Raw genomic sequence first — 24481 nt, 5'->3', positions numbered from 1 at the left:
AGCATCCTTGTGCACAAGAGATAGATACAGCCCATGCCTCTTTCACACTGCTTACACACGCGTGTGCATACGCACACAGGGCTGTGTCCTGACCCTGTAGAAACCCAGTAAAGCACTATTCCTGGTTGTTTTGGCAGCGTGTGCAGGAGGAAGTTCAAATAGCTTAGTCCAAGGAAGCTATTGTGTTACGGTGTATATTATGCATTAATGAGAAAAAATGTTGTTCTTTTAGTCTCTGCTGAGTTAAAGTAAGGCATCGACTGCAGTGAAATCACTCATTAATCTAGTGGCTGTGAATGCAGAATAATGGCTTTTCCCTCTCCATTTAAATTGTGCTCCAGCCAAAGTGATTATAGAGTGAATACACCAGTAGGGTTCCCAGTATTTCCAGCTAACCATCTCCTTCTGTAAATACCTCAGTAAAAAACACGGCACATCCCATCTGCAGGATCACTTGTCCTTTCTGCAGCTCTGGTTTCCCTGTCCCTTGGCACCTTCCAGTGACAAATAAATGCCATAAAGGCCTAATTCCAGTCTGTTCCTCACCTGCCTTCATGCAGCCACAAAGCAGCGTTTGTAGTTCCCACAGTCTCGCGCCCAGCAGCGCTGTGCAGTGTTTCTGCTCGCCAATAGGTGCCTCCAGCACTTCCCAGTAGCTGCTACTGGGTGACCGGCTGGCACACAGCTCGCTGCTGGGGTTCTTCAGAAGCTCAATGTAGAAACTCCTTTCAAAGCACAGGAATAGTCTGAGTTCTTGCGCTCTGGCCTGGTAAAGGATGGAGCAGAAGGGTATGATGAGAAGGTGATTTGTCATTACTCAGCTGGCCGCATTAATGATAAAGGTGACAGGGTATAAGCCTAAGGTGGAGATGCTGCTTAGTGTGTGCTGTGAAACAGGCTTTCTGTGACCTTACAGAAGTAACTTAGGGTCAGATTTGTAACATAGTTAATACTGTCCTGCTAACAGGCTTTGTAAATAAAAACAAGTTGAAGTAAACACCAAAATACTTTTTTAATGATCTTGGTCCCTCTGGCTTTGCCTCCCTTCCCTGTCTACAGACTAAGAGCATTTTTCAGACTCAGAGACCTGGTGACAGCCATCCGTACACTAATAAAGGGGACCATACAAACAGGTAAGCGAGGGAACAGAGTATTCTAACCACAGATGCTCTAAGCACACACATTTAGGATCTCCAGTTACCCACGAGTGAAGTCATTGCTGGTTGCAGCAGCCATTGGAGGGACAGCAGGCTGTTGGGTGGCAGCGACCAGCATCCCGTGAAAGCCTGGGGAAGGTGAGGTGAATAGAGTCAATGTGGCAAAGGTGGCTGAGGGTACCTGGGGGAGCTGGCAGCACTGGCAGTGTGGTCAGCAGGGAACGTGGCAAGAGCCCGTTTTGTGAAACGCTGCTTGTGAGGAAGGCAGGAGGAGAACAGAGGCCTTGTGCATGACGGACTTGATGTTTCTGAAGGTGCTCCAGCGGAGAGAGGTTGGCCTGTGATTGCAGAATGAGATGCAGCCTTAGCAGCCACCTGTGATGGGAGGCAGCAGCACGAGGCGCAGGGCAAATGAAGCCTGGAGAAGGCAAGGGCAACACTCAGGCTGCCTGGAGCTGCTGGAGAGCCTGGAAACCTGGAGCAAACGAGGCCTGACTGCTGGGAGGAGGAGGCCGTGTGTAAGACAGCAAGCTATGCTCAGCCTAGAGTAACGGGGCAGAGACTGCTCGCTGAATGGGGGCTGAATGGGGTTTCTGGAGGCTTCCATCCTCGTGCAAGGCCATTTCACGGCATCATAGAATAGTCTGGGTTGGAAGGGACCTTAAAGATCATCCAGTTCCACCCCTGCCACGGGCAGGGACACCTCCCACGGGATCAGGCTGCCCGAGGCCTTGAACCCCTCCAGGGCTGGGGCAGCCACAGCTCCCCCGGGCAACCTGTTCCAGCGCCTCAGCACCTTCGTGGTGAAGAGATTCTTCCTTCTGTCTAGTCTAAATGTGCCCCTCTCCAGGTTACACCCCCTGCCCCTCGTCCTACCGCTACGGGCCCTTGTAAGCAGCCCCCTCCGGCCTGTTTTTCCCGCGCCCGCCCCCTGCCGTGCCCCCGGGTCGGGTCGCTGTCCCGGGGCAGCGGCGGCCGGGCTGGGCCCGGTGCGGGCCGGGCTCCTCCCCCCGGGGGCGGCCCCGCGGCAGGTGGCTGCTCGGAGCAGGAAGCTGCCGGCGCTCGGCGCTGCGAGCCCCTCGGGAGCCGCCGCCCGCACCCCCCGCGCCGTCGGGGCCGCCTCGGCCGCCCCCGGGACAGCTTTCTGCTCGCCTCCTCCGCTTTTCACCCCCTGTCCGCTCCCTCCCTCGGCTCTCCGCTCGCGCTCGGAAGGATCCCGCCGGGTTTCGCGGCGGTGACCGCGCTCGGGGCTCCGTGCGGCCCCCCCCCGCCCCCCCCCACCCCGCGATGAGCGCCGCCGCCCGGGCTGCGGACCCCGACCCGCGGGAGGGGGGGCCCGGCCCCGACCCGGCCCGGGGGGGCAGCCCGCAGGAGGAGTTTGACTTCTCCATCCTCTTCGACTACGACTACCTGAAGCCGATCGAAGGTTGGTTGAGGAGCCGGTGCCGCGCCCCGACGGGGCGGCCGGGGCTGCCTCTGCCGAGCGGGCCGGGGGCCGGGCCGGGCGCCCCCCAGAGCCCCTCGGAGGGGACCCCGGGGCACCGTGTGCCCCTCTGCCCGGCCGGCAGCCGTCGGGGCCGCTCGCTCTGGCGCCGCGAACGGCCCCTGCGGGCCCGGGGCTCGGTCCTGCTGGGGCCGGAGCTGCCGGGGGGCCGGGACAGGCCTGGTGGGGGCCAGGTTGCGGCCGGGAAAGGAGGAGAGCGCGGCTCGGTTGGTCACCTGGGGACCATCGTCGCGGTACAGGGTGTTCTGGAGGCTCAGAAAGGCAGCTTGAGCGTCGGGATTAGGGTTCCCAAGGAGTTTGTTGCCTGCGGGGAGTCTCACCATCCTGCCTGCAAGGCGAGGAGCCCATGAGACCGTTTCTAGTTTGGGTCCAAACACCAAGGAGCTGATGAGATCCAGTTTGGGTCCAAACGCCACAAGCTTTAGTGAAGATACCAATAAAAAGGAAGTATCTGCAGGCTGTTTTCTGAGTTTACACAAGTCTGTGATACTAAAAGCACTGTGGAAGCGTTCCCCGACTTTCTAAGTCAGGAATCTATCTGATGATGATACTATGAAGTGGTATTTCCTATTCCATAAAAATGGATTTGTGTAAACCAGACATAGCCGAAAGAGACAAGACCTGGAGAAAAGAACTGCTGGGATATCGTTTCTAAGATACGTTCATCTTGACTCTGCACCGTTGAGAGGTGGCATTTCTCTGGGGCGTTTTGAGGAAGGGAAGCTGTGTTCCTAGGGGACGGTGCAGGAGGAGACCTAGGAGGCCTGAACTGTGGTATCATTAGTGAAACGGAGAGTTGTTACGGAGTTTTCTTCTTGGTATGCTTGTTGAAATATACAGGTGAGCACCAGCATCAAAGCGAAGTGAGGATGGTTAATGTTGTCAAATGTACAAGGCTGAATTTTCTTACAAGCTTTAATGTAGATCAAACCGTGCTAAAATAAACCTGTGATGGGAAGAGGTTAGCGATTTTAAAGAAAATTCATTAAAACTCAGTGGAAGCTTCAGATACTGGGTATTTTCAGCCCCCCCACGTGTTTATGGTAGAGAGTACTGCTGTGAAGCCTTAAGTGGGAAGTTCCACAGAATACAATAGTACGTAGGTGGGGGTAGAAAGTTTAATCTTCAAACCACATAAATGCAGAGCAGTGTATGCTTGTAGTAGAGGTAACTTCCTTCTTGAGCCTGCTTTCTCCACATTTGAATGACTGGAAACCATAACTAGTAGTAATTTTATTTGTTCCGAAGATGGAAATCATTAGCATAAGCAAAAAAAGATTACAACCATATATTGTAGCATTTTAATCTGGAGAACATTCTCCCTTGCTTTGAAAAGGCACCAGCTAGAGCCTGTAAGCAATCCAGTGTACATCTGTGACCTTTAATGTTCAGAATATTAAAGCATGTTTACAGGAGAACAGAAAATGTTCAAATTTTGAGAAAGGGCTTTGTCCACATGCCGGTAGTAAATGATGCTCGTTGTTAAAGTGCGATTCTGGCCTCGTCTGAACTGCGGTTGAGAAAACAAGTCCTGTTCAGTGGAGGATTCGAAATGGAACCAAAACCATAGGAGTGTCTGTGGATCCCAGTACCTCAGTCTGGTTCCTACATTCAAAGAAAGAGGCTCTGGTTTCCACAGCCTGGCCTGTTCCACCCACCGCTCACAAGTCCTATAATAGCAAATAAACATGCTAAAAGTGATTTTTAGAAGTTTTTTTAAGGGAAAAAAATATGTACATTTTGGGGCTGCAGGAATGGATTGAGATGAAAGTTTGTCTGATAAACAATTTTTAAAAAGGTTGGGATTTGACAGTATTCACTTAAGCTTGTGTTTTAAAAGTAGGATCTATATCACAACTTGTTGCCATGGAAATGCCAGAAATACCCTTACTGCAAGCAGCTGGCACTCAGGAGTGCTTATGTGTGCCTGAGACAACAGGAACATGGCCTGCTATAAAAGCAACAGGGGGAGAAAAGGGTAAATAAAAATCCTACAGTCAATATTATTAATATTAGATATTCTTCTTTAAGCCAACCGTTTCCAAAAGCAGGAGTGCTGTACAAAGTGCCCTTTTCCATGTGCCTTTTACTTTTGCCCTTTCTTGCCAGACTTCAATTAGCTGTCTTCTTCTCAACATTTGCAAACAAGAAACAGCTGCCTCCAGCAGCCGGAACTCGAGATGTGCCCAGGTGAACAGGCTTTGGGAAGTCTGGGCAAAGCAGATACCCTGCACTGTAAGGTTGGAATTGTGATTTCACTTAGGCATTGAAGATGTTTTCTGTCATCCTTTTAAAAAAAAAGTCTGTTAGACACATTCTCTTGAGAGATACATGCGGAGCTGTTGCTAGAGGTATCTCAAGTTCTAGCTTATTTCAGACTTGAAAGGTGCTGAATATCCTTGTTTCTCAGTGGAGAAGACTGATGGGAAGTCAGTGAGCATTTGAACTAGCTCTACGAACAGGGCTCCCAGATGAATAAGTTCTGATAACTGCTTTGTGTATTATTCCATAATACCTGTTGTTGGTCACTATGAGAGACAAAACTCTGGAAGAGCCCAACAATTGCTCTCATTCAGCAGCTCACTGTGTGTGTTTTTGTTCTGTGTTCATCATGCAATTATCTACTGATAAGTAAAGCTTCCACAGAATATTTAATATTTAAGGTTAACCCTTCTGAGGATTGATCCTTTGAGGGGTGTTTTGAAAGTTAACGTCCAAACAAAACCCAACTTTAAATAAGATTTCAGACAAAATCCTGCCCTAAGATAAGAGGTGAGAATGGGTACTGAAAGCCATAGTTTCTCATAGGTTCAAGCCGTTGCTGTAGCTTGGCACTCTTGCATTGCATCTGGTGATATGAATCTACAAGGTCCATGCATGTATAATATAGAGAGGGGAAGCGGGGAGCTTCTATGAATATTAATATTCCTCTAAATGCTTGTTTGCATGTAGACAGGCTCCCAGGGACGCTGCCATGCCTTGTAGGTGTCAAGCGCTGTATAATTTGCCTTGTTCCTTCTTTTTCTCTCCAGTACAAAGCTACTGAAACATAAAAAAATAAAATAAATAAATGTTTGTGGCTTGGTCCTGGGGACTGGCTCAGTAACACAGGAGGCAGTGTTCAGCAGCAGCTCTGAAGTGAAGAAACAAATACGCACATGTAACAGTGAATACCAGATTTCACTCAGGAAACCAACTTTCACTTTGAGCTTCCAAGCAGCCAGTGTAAATAAAAGATGACCTGGCTTTTGGAAAATACGAAAAAGCTCTGGACTAGCCCCTTCAAATGATAATAAGCAAATTAATAAAAAAAATTGAACTCTCTTACTTATGCAAATAAGGGACTACATTTAAATCCCAGGAGCTGCACAGCAGCAAACAGATGTGAGGTCAAAACTAAACTTCTCCCCCTGCCTTGTCTGGCACATGACTATCTTTAGTTTTTCCTAGATGATGATTTGTATAAACCCCTTGTGGAATGCAGTTGCTGGGGTGATCTGTTATTCCCTAATTTCATGCTAATTGGCAAGGTCACATTTGACTGGCTGAATGGCTTTGAAGTAAGTGCCTTATTTAAAAGGCAGCAGAGGGTGGGCCCCTGCGAAGTCGTGTCTGCGCACGCTAGCGTGCATCCTGTCCAGTCTGGGAAATCCCTGAAGCCCAGCAGAGCCCACCGTAGATTTTCCTTTCTGCCTTTGAGGTGTGTGAAAAGGGTTTTTTTTAAATCAAGGGTTAAGTCCTTTGAAACTTAAATCCCTTGATCTTTTTCACCTGTGTTTTAACTCCCTTTGCTAATGAGTTCTGATGTGCTGAAGGGACCCACCTGGAGAGGCTGCCCAGCTGCCAGGTTATTGGTGTGTCTGTAGGAGCTGGTTTGCTGTTTGCTCACAGTGTGGGAGCACACGAGAGCCCTTCTTCCATCCCCTGTTGTGAGAAGAGGAGAGATGTTCCTGTGAACAAGAAACTGGGTAAAGATGGTGGAAAAAGGGGGTAAATAGGAGCTGGCAGCTTGGAGGCAGTTTGGATGGGATCCTAGGAGGCTTAGAGATGGGACTTCCCTGGCTACCAGGCTTGGGTGACCCAGGGGACTAGGCTGTTTGCTGACAGTGTAGCTGGCTGGGAACATGAGGATGTGCCGGTGTTGTCTGGGTGTGAAGCTCACTTTCTTGTAACCCTCTTTTAAACAAGAAGGATCTTTTGGTAATGAATCAGAGGATGATTCAGCAGTGAAACCTCACGCTGTGAAATACCCAAGTGAAAGGACATGGGAAGCGCTGCAGTTACCCGTGCAGAGGGATGTCAGGGAAGCTGTGCTGGAGCTGCTGTGGGGCTCTCCAAGATGCCCAGGAAAGCAATAGAGAGGACAGTCCTTTACAGGAGTATTTAGGTCTGTGTTCTGGGATGCAAAATGCAGGAAGGGATGAACCCTTGAAGGTGGCACAACCTTGGGTTCGAAGCTGTGCCTCTGGGGCGTCTTCACAAGAGTTTCAAAGCTGCTTCAGTTCTTGGGAAATATCTTTGCTAAGCTAATCTGTCACATAATTATTCTCTTGTGAGGGGGTGCAATGGCCTCTCATCTCCCTGGGGAGCCCAGCTAGTGGGTGGCTGGGCTGCTCCCTGCCATCTCAGGGTGGCAAAGGGCCAGCGGTGGGAAGTTTTCTGTCCTCAGCCTCTGCCACCCTAACCAAGCTGCCTGGAGCCATTCCCTTGGCCTGGGCTGCTCCGTGTTCCTCTGGTACTTGCAAATGGAGAGAGAAAGCATCCAGGCTGCTGGGGAGCAACCTCTCCCTGGTGCCCCCCTCCCCACCCCAAGGCAGGAGCTTGACATTGTTTACAAAACCAAACTCCTGTGGTTCTCACCTGGGGAAGCTGGAGTGTTGGCTCTGTTCTGCCCCCTACCTTGAGAGGATTCCAAACCCCAGCCTGCCCCAGCCAAGCTGGCCAGGAGCTGGATAGTCAGTGCCCTCCTCCTGAAGCAAAAAGCAGAATTTCTTCTGATTTTGATGGGAGAGCCATTTATTTCCAGAGAGCAGCATTTAGTGCTTCACCCAACCGCCTCTTTACCCTCCCCCGGTGAGGTCAGAGCCTTGCGTTGGAGCATCCCTGGCATTTCCATGGCGACAGACCGTGACATCGCAGGCGTGGGCAATAGCATGTGGGACAGTGATTTCATTGTACCTCCAAAGTTCTGCAGAGCTGGGAGATCTCCCCAAGCCACGGGTCCCGATGAGGCTGCGCTCATGACTCAGGGCCGGCCGCCTCTTCCCTCCCTAGACACTGCATCAGCCTCTGGGCATCTCTGCCCAGCGTGGTTCCCCAGGCACTCTTCAAACGAGGCGAAGTTTTCTCATCTGCAGTCTTGCCCACATTCCAGCGCCGCTGCCTGCTTTATTGATAATTTGCCATGTGGGAGGTGGAAACTAAATATTTTCGCTCTACAGAAGGTTGTGGGTGTTGTCTGCTTGGCAAAGGGCGCCTGCCTCACTCCCTGCCTGCGAGTGCTGGGTGAGCAATCTTGGTGTGCGCGGCCCGTGAAGCTGCAGAGGAGCCTCTGCGAGAGTGCTGCATGAACGCAAGGGCTTGTTGCAGCTTGTTGTTGTGCGTAAACATTGTTATTAGTATCTGAAACACGGCTTCTCTTTGGAGAGTGGATGCCAAGGATGAAAGTGCTCATTTAAACATAGTGTTTCAGAGGAAAGCAAAGAAAATTTGTTTTCTAAAGCCCAATTTTTAATGGGCAGAAAGTGTGAGTGATGGTGGGTGTTTATTATTCAGAAGGCTTTAAAAATGATGCGTGCGTGTACAAATATGTTTGCCCTTAATACAAATCTGTACACACTAGCTTTGCTCCCTAATGTGTTGTGAGTAGTTTTAATTCTTTACCTGTTGTCTGTGTATCTGGCATAGATAACATGGTTTAATGTGTACGATGGGGTGGCTTTCACTGTAGATGTGTTGAATGGGGAACCAAAACAGTTGCTTCTTCCTTAATGTGAAGCTGTTGAGCCTGGAGAGCTTTTCTGCAATTGCTGATCGTTGTACGAATCCTGCCTTGAGTCCTGGCATCAAGCCTTGCTCTTCTTGGTTCTGCTTTTGCTCCCTTGCATCAATTTAAACGAGAGTGATTATTCTGAAAGCAGCGGGGGTGATGTTTTGTGTGACTGTGGAGGGGTGTGTTTCTTTATTGAGTTTGAAGGAGTGATGAGTTTTATTCAAAGAGAATCGTAGCATCAGTATCTAAGCTTGATGTGTCAGAATTTGAGTGATGTAAATGACTTGCTAATCCTGTGAATGCCAAAGCTCTGATATCCAGGATCAATGATGCTAAAAATATGTTTGGCTTAATATTGAGTTACTCCTTGCTGTTTTCCCCATCTCCAAAAGTGCTGGGATTAAAAGCCAGAGGGAACCTTAAGAAATCTGCAAGCTGGACTCTGCCAGTTGTCTCCCATCCCGTCACATAAATATTCTGTGTGTTGGTTTGTTTGGTCGGCTGTCGGGGTTTCCCACTAAACACAAATGCTCAGCAGTTCCTGCTACATTTTTTATTTTTATGTAATTTTCGGCAGGTTGTGCAAAAGTTGAGCTCAAAAGGCAGTAGTCAAAAATCAGTGGAGGATATTGCTTTCACACTAAGAAGCATTTAAAACTGAAAGTGAACTGAACCCCTCTGAAAGTAAATCACAATCTCTGTGTGTAAAAGTTTCACTACAAACTTGTTTGCTCGTGGGAAATGCTGCCTCATGTAGTGTAGGAGTTACAGAAAATGCTGGAAGAGTTATTTAAATATTCAAATGAAACCCTCTTTGCCTGTGACACATACTGATCTGTGCCCAGGGGTGAGCAGATAGTGCGAATTAATCTCAAACTGTGAAGCTGGTTCATATATTTCCTGCTCATTGAAATCTTTAAAAAAAAAACATAAAAATCCTGGTAGTATTTTGCATGCTTTTGTGTGATGACAAAGTTATTCACCTCCCAGGCTGGCGAAGCTAGAGGAGCTGGTGTACATTGAGGGGTCTGTCCTGAGAATACCTGGCATGACTCTGCTCTCTTGGATGCTGCTGGCATTAAGCACCTGATGGAGCGCTGGGATGAGGTCAGGACTGGGCTCAGCAGTGCTGGTGGCAATTCTGTATTGCCTAGAAGCATCCTTATACTCTGCAACCTGGGGACAGTTTGCAAGCTGGGAATCTCTGAAAATTGAGGAATTTTTCTACTCGGAGAGAGGATTGCACTGAGGACTTAGCTGTAATTCTGTACTTTATAATCTCTCTCTGGCCAAAATGTTCCTTGAGCTGAAATTGGATAGTGATTACTCGTAACCATGGGGCTGGATCCTTTCTGTGTCTCTCTTTTCTAACATGTATTTGTGAGTGTGTTTTCTGATCATCTGGTGCTTTCTTATTTGAAACTTGTTGACATGATATGGAGCCAAACAAATCACCACACAGAACTGACTTTTTAATATAAGAGCCTGAACTCCTTTTCTGGCTGGATTTTGCTATGTAAGAAAGGGTTTTTCTCCTTTCACCAAAAGCTATTCCACAATCTTTTGGTTTTACATAGAGCTGTTTGGATGTGGTTTTGTGACATGATGGTCTCAGTCCGGCTCCTAGTTGACAAAAGCTGACTAAAGTCACAACACCCCAATTGGCACTAAGGGATGTATTTGGCAGAAGGAGGAGGAGGGCCACCATTTAAATGGGCAAGAGAGGCTGATGTGGTGCTAGCCCTTCCAGGCGATCCCTCTAGCTCAGGGGTCAGGTAGCGGGAGCCCGGCCAGGTGGTGTTGGAGGTGTTTGCAGTGCTTCTGTCCATGCAGCATCTGCTCTGAGCACTTGAACTTCCCTGGCTGTTAATCCAGTACTTTTCACAAATGTTAATTGCAGTTAAAAAGAATTAAACAAATATTTACCTAATATCAGACCACAATCAGTTTATAAATATGCATTTTTTAAAACCATGATTGCTCAGCTTCTGTAATAATATCTATAGTCTTAAAGAGACCCTTCTTTTTCCAGAAGAACCGACTCCACATAAAACCACCAGCCCACCCTCTGGAGTTACATACGCTCATGATGTCTTGGACTGTGGCCTCAAGCCATGCCCCCTGCCTTTTTCTAACCTTTCTGCAGATCCCATGGGCAGATATGGACAGCCAGATAGCATAGGGACAACACCTACACACCCTATCAACACTGCAGGGGCCTCTGCTCCGAGCCCTAGGATTGAAATTACTCCATATCATGAACTGATTCATTCAGGGGGTCCCTTCCGCAGCAGAGACACAGATGTTCTTTCGGTAGAACATCAGTCAAACTCGGCTACCGCTAGCCCAAGGGTTACCCTGCCTGTCCCTGGCTTTGAGGGCTACAGAGAACCACTGTGTTTGAGCCCAGCTAGTAGCGGCTCCTCTGCAAGTTTCATTTCAGAGACAAATGTATCTCCTTGCACATCACCATGTGTTTCACCAAATAATGGTCCTAGTGATGACCTTTGTCCACAGTTTCAAAACATCCATACTCATTATTCTCCTAGAACCTCTCCAATAATGTCACCACGAACAAGCATCACGGAGGAAACCTGCTTGGGACGACATTCACCATCACCCTGTCCCAACTCAAGGTCTTCATCACCAGGTGCAAAACGGAGGTACTCTTGCACTGAGCTCTACAGTACTCAGCTGCCTTCCACTTCTCCACGACAGTCAAGGACCCCCTCTCCACAATCCTCTCCTCGCATCCCCTTGAGAGAAGACAACTCTTCAGTTACATACACACAGTTGCCCAGCACTCCTCTTTCCATGGATGCTATGAACAGCCTTCCTGCGGATCCTTCCTGTGGTGTTCCCACGAAAATTTGGAAAACCAGCCCCGATCCTTCATCAATGTCTTCCCACAAAAACAGCATCCCATGTCACGTCTTTCAGACTGTTGACTTCCATGGGCCCTGTGAGCAGGATGACAGGAGAAACTCAGCCCCAGAATCAATTTTGTTGGTACCTCCATCTTGGACAAAGCAATTGGTGCCTGCGATACCAATCTGCAGGTATGTAGAGCTTCTTGTGGTTGTGTGTGTTCACAGGGTACAATGTCCTTTATCATACATGATGATCCCTAGGGAGTGTTTCCTTGGGCAGATCCTGCTGTGATAGGACCTAAGTGCTCAGGGACAGCACTGGATAATGGGAGCCCAATCCATTATGATTCCAAGAGATGAAAAAAATTTATATTTGGAAGAAACATCATCAGTGGTTTGTCAATAGCACAGCATACAGAAAATTCAGTTTTCCAAATTATTGTTCTTAAAAACAGATTGCAAACAGCCTTTGACAAAGGGTAAACACTCTTGATCCATCTTGCAGCTTTTAGATAAAATAATTTGGTTGCTTTCCTGAATTCAGGGAATGTCTCGCTTACTGATTTCTATCTTAAGTATTTCCAGATTCAAAATAGGTTATGCTGCTTCAAGTCAGACTGAGCATTCAGTCAACTCCAAATGCCTTATTGTTAATTTGTTAATTGTTGTCCAACACAAATCGCAGCTGTTGGCACTGTCCTCATCAACTCCCTCCCTTGTCTGGACCCTGACGGTGAACATCTGCCAGAATGGAGGTTGCCAAATGTGTGACTCCACTTGCAGTCACCGTTCTCATCCTGTCAGCGCTGCCATCCTGCTCAGCAGCAGGTTATCCCATGCTGCTCCTGACCTGCTAAACACAAATTGTGGGTGAGAGAACGCAGGCTGTGACTTTTCTTGGCTTATTCGATTGGTCCTGCAGGAGTTTGTCTCCTAACAACGTGAGAGTTGTTTAAAATTTAGTGCAAGCTTTAGTTTTACGTTGCAATGCATTAATTTCTAATTATAAACCTTTGTGTATTTTGGTAACAGGAAAACTAGCATCGGGTAAGAATATTCAGCATTTTGTATGCATTTTAATATTTATGGAAATCATAAAGATTATTAATTCACACAACTGGTAAGTAATAGTAAATGGAGTTAATGTTTCACAATATATATTTTGTGATCGAAATTTAAGATGCACAGCAAAAGCTAGATAAAACGGGGGGATCTTTGAAAAACAATATAACTACTACAGATATTTCTATTTAGGAATTAAAAATGTCTAGGAAATAGGAATATTCTGTTCTCTCCTGCAAGGAGATGGACCCACCGAAATTACTGTGTTCGTCCTGCAGTTCAGCAGGGTTTGTAATCAAACAGGAGCAGGAATTCTTCTCATTGAAATTAATAGCAGACCCTTAAACGCTTCATGTAGAGCAGCCTCAGTCGGGCACTTGGAGGAAGAGGGGATCAGGGCTTTGAGAAATAAAGTTTTAGAGGGTTTCAGCTGGTGTGGTCTCTCTCTGCCCAGTTTGCCTGTCCAGTCGCTCCCGCCCCTCGAGTGGCCGCTCTCCAGCCAGTCTGGGTCTTACGAGCTGCGGATCGAGGTGCAGCCGAAGCCCCATCACCGGGCACACTACGAGACAGAGGGAAGCCGGGGGGCTGTCAAGGCACCGACCGGAGGCCACCCTGTCGTCCAGGTAAGGGACTGGAGAACAACTCCATAGAGAAAAAGTGGGGAGCGAGTTCATTTGTGAATGTCTTTACTCTGAAAGAAGAGGACCAGGTGAAACCTGAGTGTGCTTATAGATGTGCATGAAGTGTCTGAAATTTAGCTGTGGTGAAGTCCTAGGTATTTGGAAAGTTGGTCTGGTGAAAGCTTTGAAACTTAGGCAGGATATTTGTCACCTTTTCTGGGCTAGATGTTAAACTGCCTGTGACCCAACTCTGCCATAAGGTTCCCTGCTGTCCTGAAGTCCAGCTGAGCCCATTTTATCTTGACGACAGACTCTTCTGGGCAAGCTAGGGCTTTTTGTGAGGTTCTAAATGCACGAACACTGAGCCTGGCTTTCAAACTCCATGTAGCTTAGCAACCTGCCAACCTCAGGTTTAAAATAACTAGCAGATCATGTTAGATCTGCACTACCATGTCCTTCTGCCAGCAGTGAATGAGGGTTTTGGAGCTGTGCTCCCCCAGGTTCCCACAGAGCAAGTCCATGCGGCAGAGTTGCTACCTGTCCTTCTGGCTGTATCTTACCGAGGCTCTTCTCTGGTCCATACAGCCAAACTGTACACAAATCCTACACATTCACTTGAGATTTAAAGAAAAGCAGCCTTCAGTAACCTCAAGGGGAGCTGGATTAGGAAGTTATGGATGTTAAACTGGAGTTTTCCCAGAGTTAACAACTGCCTTTTGTTAGAAATGTCTTCCATGCGTTTGCTTTTTCCTCAGCAATATATATTTTTTTTTTAATCTGTCCTCTGGTTACGTGGTAGAACTTCTAATTTTAAACCCATTTAAATTTAGGTCAGAGAATCTCACCCATGTGTAATTCAAGCTCTCAGCACATCCATTTCAATCTAGTGCCTGGTTTATATGTAACTTGCTGATGCCGTGTCTCATGTTGCACGTGGTTCTGCTTGTCATCTGTAGTGACACTGCCTTCTTTTTGTCCTGGATGTGCACCACCAAGAGGAAACCTGTACTAGCTGTAATACCTTTGTGATAAGAAGACAGCAAGCAAGATAATTATGTAGCAGTGGGGGTGATTTCAAGAAAAAGGTGGGCTTCTATGAAGCTGTAAATATAGAGGACACGTTTGTCAGCTTTGTAATGCTGTGGAAAAGCAGTGAATGAGTTTAGGCAGGAGCTTCCATGTGATTTGAGCTAGTGTTGCTATACGAATAAAATTTTATCTCTTTTGAGATGTCATTTATATTACCCTAAAAAAATCCAGTTCTGGTCCTAGCTATACTTGTGAGAAGGGAATTCACCCTGCTGGAACCAGTGAACCAAATCCAAGCTGACAGTGATGGAGGTGACAAAATTGTCCCTTTGCTGACCTGAGGGGTGCATGAGCTGAACCCTTATTCTGTTGCAGAGGGTGAAGGGCTTTTCCCTCCCCTTTCAAAGGGCAGTGTAAAATAAAGGCTGAGTAGCCACACTGTAGCCATGTGCGGCCATATTAATTCATTTCCTTTTAATTCATTTCCTCCTCATTTCGACCAGTGCTGTTCAGGAAGGAAAGCCAAGCTTTCGGTCAGGGCTGCAAGGTGTCAGTGTGATATTGCTGTTAGTGGTGTATGACAGCTGTATGGGTCAGTCACAGCTCCAGCTTTCGCTCAGCAAAGTCAAGGTGCATCCTACAGATGTTCCTGTCGTGCTCGGGACTCGCTATGGCAAGCGTGAGCCAGGGAAATATTTAAAGCACATGATCAATACCACCAATTTCACTGGGTTGATTTGTGTTTAACTTCTAACATATGTTAGATATTCCCCTGCAGGCTCAGCCCCTTTTAAAATCAAGCCATAAATTGTTAAATCAATGAATTTGTTTACTTCAGTTAAGCTGAACTTTCATGGATGGACTGGATATTTGAGTAAGGTGCAGGATAATAATAAATAGTAATCACATTTGACATACTTAAATATATACAATCTTTTCAGTTTATGAATCTGACAAACTTGTAGCCCACAGTGGTGTGTTTGAAGCTATGTGGATGTATGAACTATATGGCCAATCAGCACTGTCTTTTCTCAGTCTGCTTTCAAACACACTATCATTTACCTTCCCAATGTATTCCTATCAACCGGATGTTTATTGCAATGAAGGAGTTTCTCATGACATGAGGAAATATAAGTGCTTTGTTTCCTTCCTGTAACTGAAATCAATCAAAGAAGGATTTATGTTTTCAGTTGGAGACAGGAACTAATATTCCTAGTTTCATCATAATTTGCCATCAAGCTTAAGGATCTTAAACTATAAATTCAAAGCTCCATGTTAGTGTCCCAAGCAGAGATGCCTTTGCTGTACCTGCATATGGGAAAAATATGGGCAGTTTCTCTATGAAGGCTTATTATAAACCTGGAAGTATTCATTGGAATCGTGCTCACTTTAACAAGGTTCACATGGGTGCAGAGCAATGATATAGTTGCACCTGTATGGTTTATGACATCTGAAACTAAGGAGGGCTAGTAAAATCCAAAGCTTTCATGTCATAAGTTATTTGGCTTCAAAAAAAATTTTTTCTTCTTTCCCCTCAGTGAATTTTAACTTTTGTGGTGTTGTCAGATGCAAACAGTACAGAAAAAAAGAGAAAATAAAGCAGGAGATACATTTGAAAGGTAGATGATGTGTTGAGGAAAGTTAAAGGCAACTGGTTGTAAGGAAATGAAATTAAATTTGTTTTCAACAAGTGCTATCTGTGTTTGGCCCCCAAGCAGGAATGACAGTGCTGACCCAGGGGTGACAGGGCTGGAGTTCTCTGCAGGCTGCTGGTGCTGGAGACCCACAGCACTTTCCAAATGACTGATGTGAACACACCACACTTGGGATTTTTCTGGAACATTGGAACTTATGCATAGCAAATTTTCTTTAAATCCAGTACTGTCTCTAAAACACTTGGACTTAAATACTGAGAAGCCAAGCTTGCCCTGAGTGTGAGCAGCCCACAGAGTGATGGGATTTATACTGAGGCTGAATGTCCCATTCATGGCCCATGCATTTTACAACCAGTTTGAATAGAGTGCTATTCCATTATTTTAATTACCTTTTCTAAAATATAATGTAGTTTTAATTTATTTTCTGAATTTTCTTATTTCCCATTAAATTAACCCTTTGCGTGACTAATTGCCCAGCTGAATCTTCTGGAGGAAGAGATGCTGGCTAGTTTTGCAGCATGGTGTCAGCCTTTAAGATTTATTTTTTGAGAACTGTATTTTGCCTGCAAGTTTCTTCTTTTGAGTGCTCTAAAGCTACAGACCAGCAGATCTCATATCCTTCAGGCCTTATCTTGTGGTTTATCTTTGTGATGCTGCTTCCTCTTCTTCACGTGTCTAGCCCTGAGAGTTTGTGCACAAGACTCTGCAACCAGTTGTGCACACTAAGTATGGCAGGAGGAGAGTCTTGTTAATCAAAACCTCTGAGAACAGCGATGAAATCCTGTGTAGCAAGGACAAAGCTTAAATTTGCATGCGTATACTGTCTTACAGATCTGTCTGGTCACTGAGACCACAGAGAAAGGGTAGATATGGTCGTTTTCCTCTCCAGCTCTTTTTGATGTTGATAGGCAGCTGCGTGTTTGTTCCCAGCTGCTCCAGTCAAGGCTTTGGAAGAGAGTATCCATTAGGAAAGGCAGTGACTGCTCCTGTGCAGCGAGCTTATAGATGTGGTTAGGACCAGAGGTGACAATCCAAACACAATCCTAGCTCTGTCCAAGTTCACCCTGTAGCAGCACAACCTGACTAGAGGGGTAAAAATCTCTATCTTTGCATGTTTTTAGGCAAACATCTGTTAAAAGCACATGGATATACTTGAATTCCACTAGTGACAGGAGAGATGGACCGAGTGATTCATTGAGATGTCTCCCAGCATTGTTTTCAATAATCCTGGGAACTCCCACCTCTTAGAGGAGTTAAGTATTTTCAGTTGTTGGCATTGCTCACTATCCTGCTCTTAGTGGAGAAACAGGGTATGTGGTACTGCTTGAGTAGCACTGGATGCTGGCAGAGGTGTCTTTCACCTGCTGTCCACAGTGGCAATAAGAACCTTTCGGCTTCAGGAAGTGACACGTTTTCAGAACCAGCAAAGGTTCTCCCGTCTTTGAATTGTTTAAGGTGGTCATTAGAAGGAAAGGCCTTTTCATTAGCAAGGGTTTGGTTTGGGTGAGCCTCACCTGATAATCAAGCATAGTCTCTCTTAGTGATCTCTTAAGAGCCATCAAAATATTATTTGAAAGATATTCATTAAACTTAGTGTTTCTGGTTTTGTCCTACTGCTTTGCATGAAGCTAGATATCTTTTTTTCAAGATGGCAATAGTATTTTGCAGGAATGTGTAATATTTCAGTGAGTTCTAAGCAGAACCCTTGTCAGCCCTTTAAGGAAGTGGAAGGGAAAGGCAAAGCTTTTAGGGAAGATGAGTATTTGACTTATGTAATGACTGTCCACGTACTCCAGATAGCCAATCTGTACTTGTTTCACTGGAAGTGGCTACATTTACATGCGTTGCAGCTCATGGGTATAAATGAGACAAACCCATTTCACATCATAATCTTTCCACATTATGAAGTCCTCTGGGGTGCTTGGAGTTTAATCGGTGCTAGATAAATGGATGATTTACTGCTACGTTCATCTCATATAATTGAGAGCAGTGACATGGGGCATCAGTTTCAGATGTGCATCTGCCACAGACTCTGGAAAGGCTGAATTATATGATTTTGTTAAAAGTCTGTTTATGAGAATTTGGCTAAGAGTTGGGGTCAAAGAAAAAATATAAGCCTTTTTCCTCCTCTTCTTTTTCTTATTACTTGTATTTTTTTCCCCAAGAGCCTATGTGTTTTGGACTTGCCTTGCTGTAAACAATCCTTGGGAAAACCTTTTTTTTTTTTCATGGCTCTTCAGCACAGTAATTTGTACTTATTTCCTCAAAGGAGAGTGCCTAACTCTGGCACTTTGGGTTTTTTTTTTATTGCCATCTTAGCAAATCCTTCCCCTGATGTATTGTTTCTCTGATTTATCTCTACGAAAGACTCAAATACTTCTGAATGAAAACCAGCCCATAAGTAATCAGTAACTCATTTGCATGTCTCGCTTTGTTTCTCTCACTTCCACCGCGTTAACTCAGTTCTTCATCAGCAAACCTCTTTTTTCCAGTGCTTATGTCAGATAATTGAATCCATTCAGCACAAACTGAGGCTGCAATGTTCAAAAGCAGCTGATGAAGTTGGTCCCTCAGGCCCCAGTCTTCCAAGGTAGCACCTTTCCCAAAGCACACCCAGCATCGATGGTAGTTGACTCGGTGTGGTTAAAACTCACTCTTCAGCCAGACAGTTTGCACCTTTGTGCAGCGGGAGGTTTGCATGCTCGAGCAGACGGCGTTGAGCTGGCTGAGCCTGCATCTGGGGTGAGCGTTGCTCAAACAGTCTTGGTGACAGGAGTGGCTGGTGGAGCCTCTGCCCTATGCCTTTAGGTGACTGGTGGTTTGGGCACTTCCCCAGGAAGCGGTAGCCCCGGGCTCATGCCCACCTCCCCTTGTGGCTTGCACAGACTCCCAGTCCACCTTGCACTGAGGGACATCATTTTTCTCTGCCTGTGCCAGAGCCATGGTCTTCTGGAGACAGGAAGGCAAAAGCCCTGCGACCAGCCCAGCTGTTGCTGCCTTCTGGGGTCTTTGTTTAGTAAACACAGGCTGGGAGAGAGGAGGGAATAGTTCCTTCAAGTCAGGGTGAAGTCCTCTTTACACATCTCCCTGTAGCAGGAGGAGGAGATACCACAACTGGACTGAGACTTCAGTCCCTGCCTGCTGATGCTATGGTAAAATCACCTGAGGAGTTCTATTTGTTTAACAAAAGCTTTGCCAATGCAAGTGTTTTGGAAATCAGTGAGGTCGTTCTCTTCTGTTCTTGGCACCCATGTCACATCAAAAGCTTTGACAGTTCCTCTAACAGAGGTTCAGGAGCAGCCTTCCAGCATGGCACTAATGGGCAAATTGGGCACAAGCTGGCCTTCAGCTGGCAGCAGTGAACATGGAAAAGGGTGTCTCCCTGTGGGCTTAATTTCAGAATCAAAGAGGAGGGGATAATTCTGGTATGAGCTGTCATCCTACTGCTGTAATTGCATCTCCTTTACTAGCATGATTGTAGTGGTAAACAGGTAATGTATTTTATTTTTAACGTGGTACAACATCCAAATGTAGACCAGGTCTACAAAACCCCAGTGCTCATGTGGAGGGCACAGGATACCCTCGATGCATCATGCACCTGTGTATTCTAGTCCCCTCCTCACTTCTCTTCAGTGCAGGAAAGCTGTACAGAGAGGAGCTCCTATTCAGCACCGCTGACCCAACTATCCCCTGAGTTTCAACTCTTAGAGTTTGGGTGACTTTTGCTGCCTTTTTTTTTTTTTTTAACTAAAAGCTGGAATGGTAGAATTGTTAATGTAACAGACAGGAGCTGCTTTACAATATAAAAAATATGTTCTACTTTCCTTTTATATTTGTACTTTGCCACATGTGTTTTCTTGTGGTTTCTAAATCAAAGGAGACATTGTTTTCTAACCTAGACTTCCCATGGGGCCCTGACTTAACTATATGTGACTTCCAACATTCAACTTATTCCTTTGCCTACTAGCAAAACCAGAACCTTTGATGGAAACTCAAAACCAAATCACAGCTTGATGCTGTGATTCACACTCTCACAAGTAGGTCTGGGCTGGAGGTGCACTTCTGAAACCAAAACCAGCCTGCCCAGGAAGATTTACTATTGAGGGCACACCAGAGGAGTGAATATGTCCTCTTCTGCCCATCTTCCCCTTCACTGAGCCAGGGGAGTTGGGAAGTCCAAGGTCTGGGATGTAGCCCTGCATGTTTGCAGCTCCGTGGACAGGCTATGCTGGACTTGTGCTGGGAAGCTGCCTCGCACTGTGCAACTTCTTTGTGCCATTCTCACGGCCTTCACTTCCCTTTTCCAGTGAGCAGGAGCCTCTTGCAGGCTCTTGGCAGCCTTCAGCTCTTGCAGGGATTTCTGCCCCCGTCTTGAGAGCAGCATATGACAAACTGCACGTTTCATGCCTGATTTACCTGCAGGACTGGACTACTGGGCTTGTTTGCGCAACTGTGGTGTTTATAGGTGCCTCTTGAGCTTTGAACTGCTGGATCATGGATGTATTTACTGTTGTTACATGTGCTAATGCAGGAATAGATGTGCAATGCTGAAAATGCAGATTTAGGTACATCTGGGTATTGTCTTCAAAACTGCTATCAAATCAAATGTTGAAGGTAGGTCAGTCTGTACCCCTCATACTCCACTGCTAGTATGCTGGTAGCATGGTTGTACCTTGAGATCTGCCTATCTGAAAGCTCAGTGGAGCCACTAAGGATATTAAATTGCTAGGTAAATCAAAAGTAGTGTAGGAAAACACAGATGTGCTTTTGTTTAAATGCAAGACTGGGCTGATAAAACAGGAATATCAACTATGATATTTAACAATCCAAGATTAGAGGAAGAGCTAACCTGTATCCTTTCTCTAAATCAGGAACAGAACTGCTGGATAATGGTGTTACAGTTGGGATGCAGCTGGGGTACAGAGGTTCAGGGCAGGTAATCAGTGAACCATATACCTCAAGGGAGCTGGGGGATTTTCCCACAGGCCAACCTGCTTTGAGTTAGAGCTGGATGAAAAGTTCTCGTTGCAACTTTTGAGCCGAATTCAAGATATAAGTACATTGCTTTTGGTGGAAAGCAGTTTTGGCAGAGGTGAGAGGAAGGAGACTATACCAACTGGTTTGAGTATATACCTCTAAAGTGCAGGCAGCCCGAGTTATTCCTTAGATTAGAAATATGCCTGGATTAGGCAGATGCAAGAGTTAGGCTCTTTCACATGTGATCTTCCTGCAGGACTGTATATGGGGGAGTCAGCACACAGTAAATCTGAGTTCAAATTTATTGCCATGAATGTGGACACTTCCAGTGCAGCAGTAATACTGACATAACTCATCCTGTTCTGGGCGCACTCAAGTGTCCATAGGAGAATTTCACACAGGGTGTATAATGTCCTGTAAACTCACATATGAACTCTCTGTTCATGGGCTTCACCATTCTGCTAAGCCTCTAGTTCCTCACATCCTCTCTCAAAACCAACATCTATTTAACTGGAAGAGCCTCACGCCAAGCAAGGACTTACAGCTGTCTCTCCTGCATCCAAGGGACCACTGTGCTTGCTGGGCTAATGGCTGTTCAGGGGGAAAGGGACTGAACTCCTCCTGCCTGTTACTGTTCGGTGAAAATTTTCTAGGGTCTCTATTTCACTCTGAAACAACTGTTGAAACCTTGATTCTTCAAGCAGACCCAAGTTATTCTCTCCCTGTGCATACCTCGCACTGGGGATTTCAGCGTGAGAAAGAAATTGAGGAGGAGGGGGCTCCTGGGGCTTGCTTATTTTTCTGTCTTTTTTTCTTCTTTACTTTCTTTTTTTTTCCTTTTCCTAGAAATGCTTTTTGATCAAGTCTTTTTCAAAATCTGGCTGACATTCAGTCAAATAGCCAGTGCCTGAGCAAAGGCCCTGGACCCCAAACCCACCTCAAAGGAGGTTCAGCCCTTAGCCCTGGCAGGGGGTTGAGCTCTGGGAATTTGGTTCAATGCAGTTCAATCATCTCAGGCTGAACTGAAGTGACTCCAAGATTCTCATGCTGCTCCCACTGTCCCATCTTCCCCTTTCTCGGCATGGTTGCTCTCAAGCTTTAAGCCGCATCTTGGTTGCACAGTGTGGTGCTCCTAGGGCTGCCTCTGAAGCATCGTTGCCTTGCCTGTCTGCCACGAAGGATGAACCGACTGTGACAGAGGAAGGTGCAAGGTTAGATGATAAGAAGGCAGCCCTGCTTGCCGCCCTCTGTCAGTTCTAACTGGGCTGAGGTTGGTTCCCACTGTGCCTCCTACAGCTGGCAAGGGAATGAGTTTAAGAGCTGGTGGCAGAGCCCCTTGCTGAGGAACTCCCCCACTGCAATTCTGTCAAAATAAGCAATGTGCATCCTCTAATTTACTTGTGGCAGAGAGAGTTTTGTCGTGCTGGGAGAAGTTTAAATCCTTTGTCATGAATGCTCATGGAAGCTCTTTAATTACGCATCTGGTTTTCTTAGTAGGAAAAATAATCATATATTCACCCAGCTATGAAAATCTGATCTCCAAAGTCCTGTATCCGTACATGTGTGGTAGTCAGATGCATAGTGACTCTTCTTTAAAACTCTCGGCCAAAATAGTCAACACATCTTGAAAATAGGATCTGCTCTTGTAGGAGTAGGGAAACTGAGGCACAGAGAGGAAATAACTTGCTTACGTTGCAATGTAAGGTTAGTTTCAGGACAGCCAGGAACAAAACTTCCCAGCTGCATTCTCCGAAGTGCCACCATCTCTGTCTCAGATCTATATTTTAACCCTGTATGATAACAGAAATCTGGGTTAGACACTGGCAGTCTGGTTGTCATTCACTGTAAGGAACAGCAGAGCAAATGAGAGTCAGTCCTTGGAATTTTGACAAAATTGTCACCAAAATAAAAAACACTTCAAATTGAGTATAATAAAACATCCTCATTTAGTAGAATCATGTGTTCAAAGGATTATCTTTGGAGGCTTTTTAGACTGCTTCGGTAAGGAGCAAAAAGAACCAAGGCAGAGATTTCCTTCTGGTTTACATTCTTTTGCTATGTTCCAAGTACATTAAATTGAACAAAAACATGTGACAAGTTTCAACTTTATTGCTCAATGTCAGCTGTAACTGAAACAGGCAGGCAAGCTGCTACGTGATACGGTTTCTCGATGAGGTCTTTGTCTTAATTACTAGAAGCTATTGATAGGGTACCCTCCCTGAGACAACACTGTTAATTTTTCCATCTTGGAGGGAGTATTATTGAGTAAAGATTCCCCGCCCCTTTGCCCCCCACTTGCAAAAGTCCTTGAAATTGTTGCAGTTAAATGGTACTCATGATGTGAATTAATGATCAAATCTAAGATGCAAAGTTCCTTCCACCAGGAAGGGAGCTGAATAGAAACCGCAGAAACACTGTGCCAGGCAGGGACTGTTCCAACAAGCACATCTTCCTCTTGTCCGTTCTGGAGTGTCCGAAAACACTTGCTGTCACGGAAAATAGCCTCAGGACTGATGAAGGGGCTGAACAGGGAATAGTTTGTGGTGTGAAAAGCTTTGAGAGACAGCTTTAAGACCGCAGCCTCACGCTGTTTCTAGAGGAAGGTGGGTGTTAGGCGAGCTCCATCCTAGGGCAGCTAGTGCCGCAACCACGTGCCACTCTTGGCGAGCCTTTCAGTGCTTTCTTATCTTCTTGTGTACAGCAGGAAAAGGGAAGCAGTAGGAGGAAGCGATTTCTCAGGCGGCTTTGTATTTGCTTCTAATTAAATGCTGCCAGTTGAGTTTTGTTTTCCCGCTTTTCGCTACGGGTCAGGGATGGTCTGTCTGAATCACCCCAGCACTGTTCTCAAAGCTGACCACACACATGCACACCCCGTTCAGGGGGAAGCCGGAGTGACTTCCACAGGGAGATAGCAAGTAATAGGCAGCAGTTAATGGACTAAACCTCTTGTTACAGTGAGCCGAAACAAGCAAGAGAGCCTATTACTTTCAAGCAAATAAAATCACCAAGACTAGTGAATTAATTCCCCAGTTTTATACTTTCCTTCTGGCAGTAGCTTGCAATGTCTAGACAGGAAGATGTGTGCCAGCAGCTTTAAAGATGCATCTTTATACTTCCCAGGAGAGAAAGACCTAAATTCCTGACAAGCAAAGTTCTGTTGGGACAAATGGGAAACAAATAACTCCCTTCTACTCTCTAAAGCACTTGGTATCCATATCACACAGGGCATCGTTCTTTCTCACTGGGGTGCTTCAAAGGTGCCTGTAAAGTTTGCAGATACTCCTGCTTTTGCCTTGTAAAGCCTATTGCTAGTTGCATGCAGACTTTCAGATATGCAACACCCAAACTAGAAATTGCCAAGAGAATTTGGCTCTGAAACCCATCGGTTAAAAAGGCAAAGGCAGAAGCTTGCAATATTAGTGGAAGCTGAGGTGCTGTACCTGGTAAGTGGTGTTATCACACGTTTGTGCTCTTTGTAGAGTGAGGTTGGCCACCCCTGCAGCAAGGCAGAGTGCAGGGGCGTGGGGATCTCAGATTTCTCACTCTGCTTTGGCTGCTTGTCCCCTGTGGGACCCAGCAAATCACTGCACCTCTCTGCCCTGGCTTCCCCATTTA

At 46.1% G+C, this 24481-nt stretch overlaps 1 protein-coding gene across 5 annotated transcripts in view; it reads left to right on the top strand.

The window, feature by feature from the left end:
• Positions 1-24481, top strand: part of NFATC2 (nuclear factor of activated T cells 2) — a 94627-nt gene that overhangs the window by 5714 nt on the left and 64432 nt on the right. For 2 of the 5 annotated variants that reach the window (XM_069872093.1, XM_069872095.1), the window contains exons 1-3: positions 2359-2583; positions 10686-11712; positions 13040-13208. In XM_069872093.1, the coding sequence (XP_069728194.1) occupies positions 2445-2583; positions 10686-11712; positions 13040-13208 (1335 nt within the window). In that variant the 5' untranslated portion in view covers positions 2359-2444. Of the gene's footprint in view, positions 1-2358; positions 2584-10685; positions 11713-13039; positions 13209-24481 lie in introns of those variants that run through there. The other 3 variants (XM_069872094.1, XM_069872096.1, XM_069872097.1) reach the window with 3 other exon arrangements.

Source organism: Phaenicophaeus curvirostris, chromosome 18 (assembly GCF_032191515.1).
Source record: "Phaenicophaeus curvirostris isolate KB17595 chromosome 18, BPBGC_Pcur_1.0, whole genome shotgun sequence".
NCBI lineage: Eukaryota > Metazoa > Chordata > Aves > Cuculiformes > Cuculidae > Phaenicophaeus > Phaenicophaeus curvirostris.
Note: the sequence above shows the minus strand (reverse complement) of the source record. Positions and strands in the feature narration are given on the sequence as shown.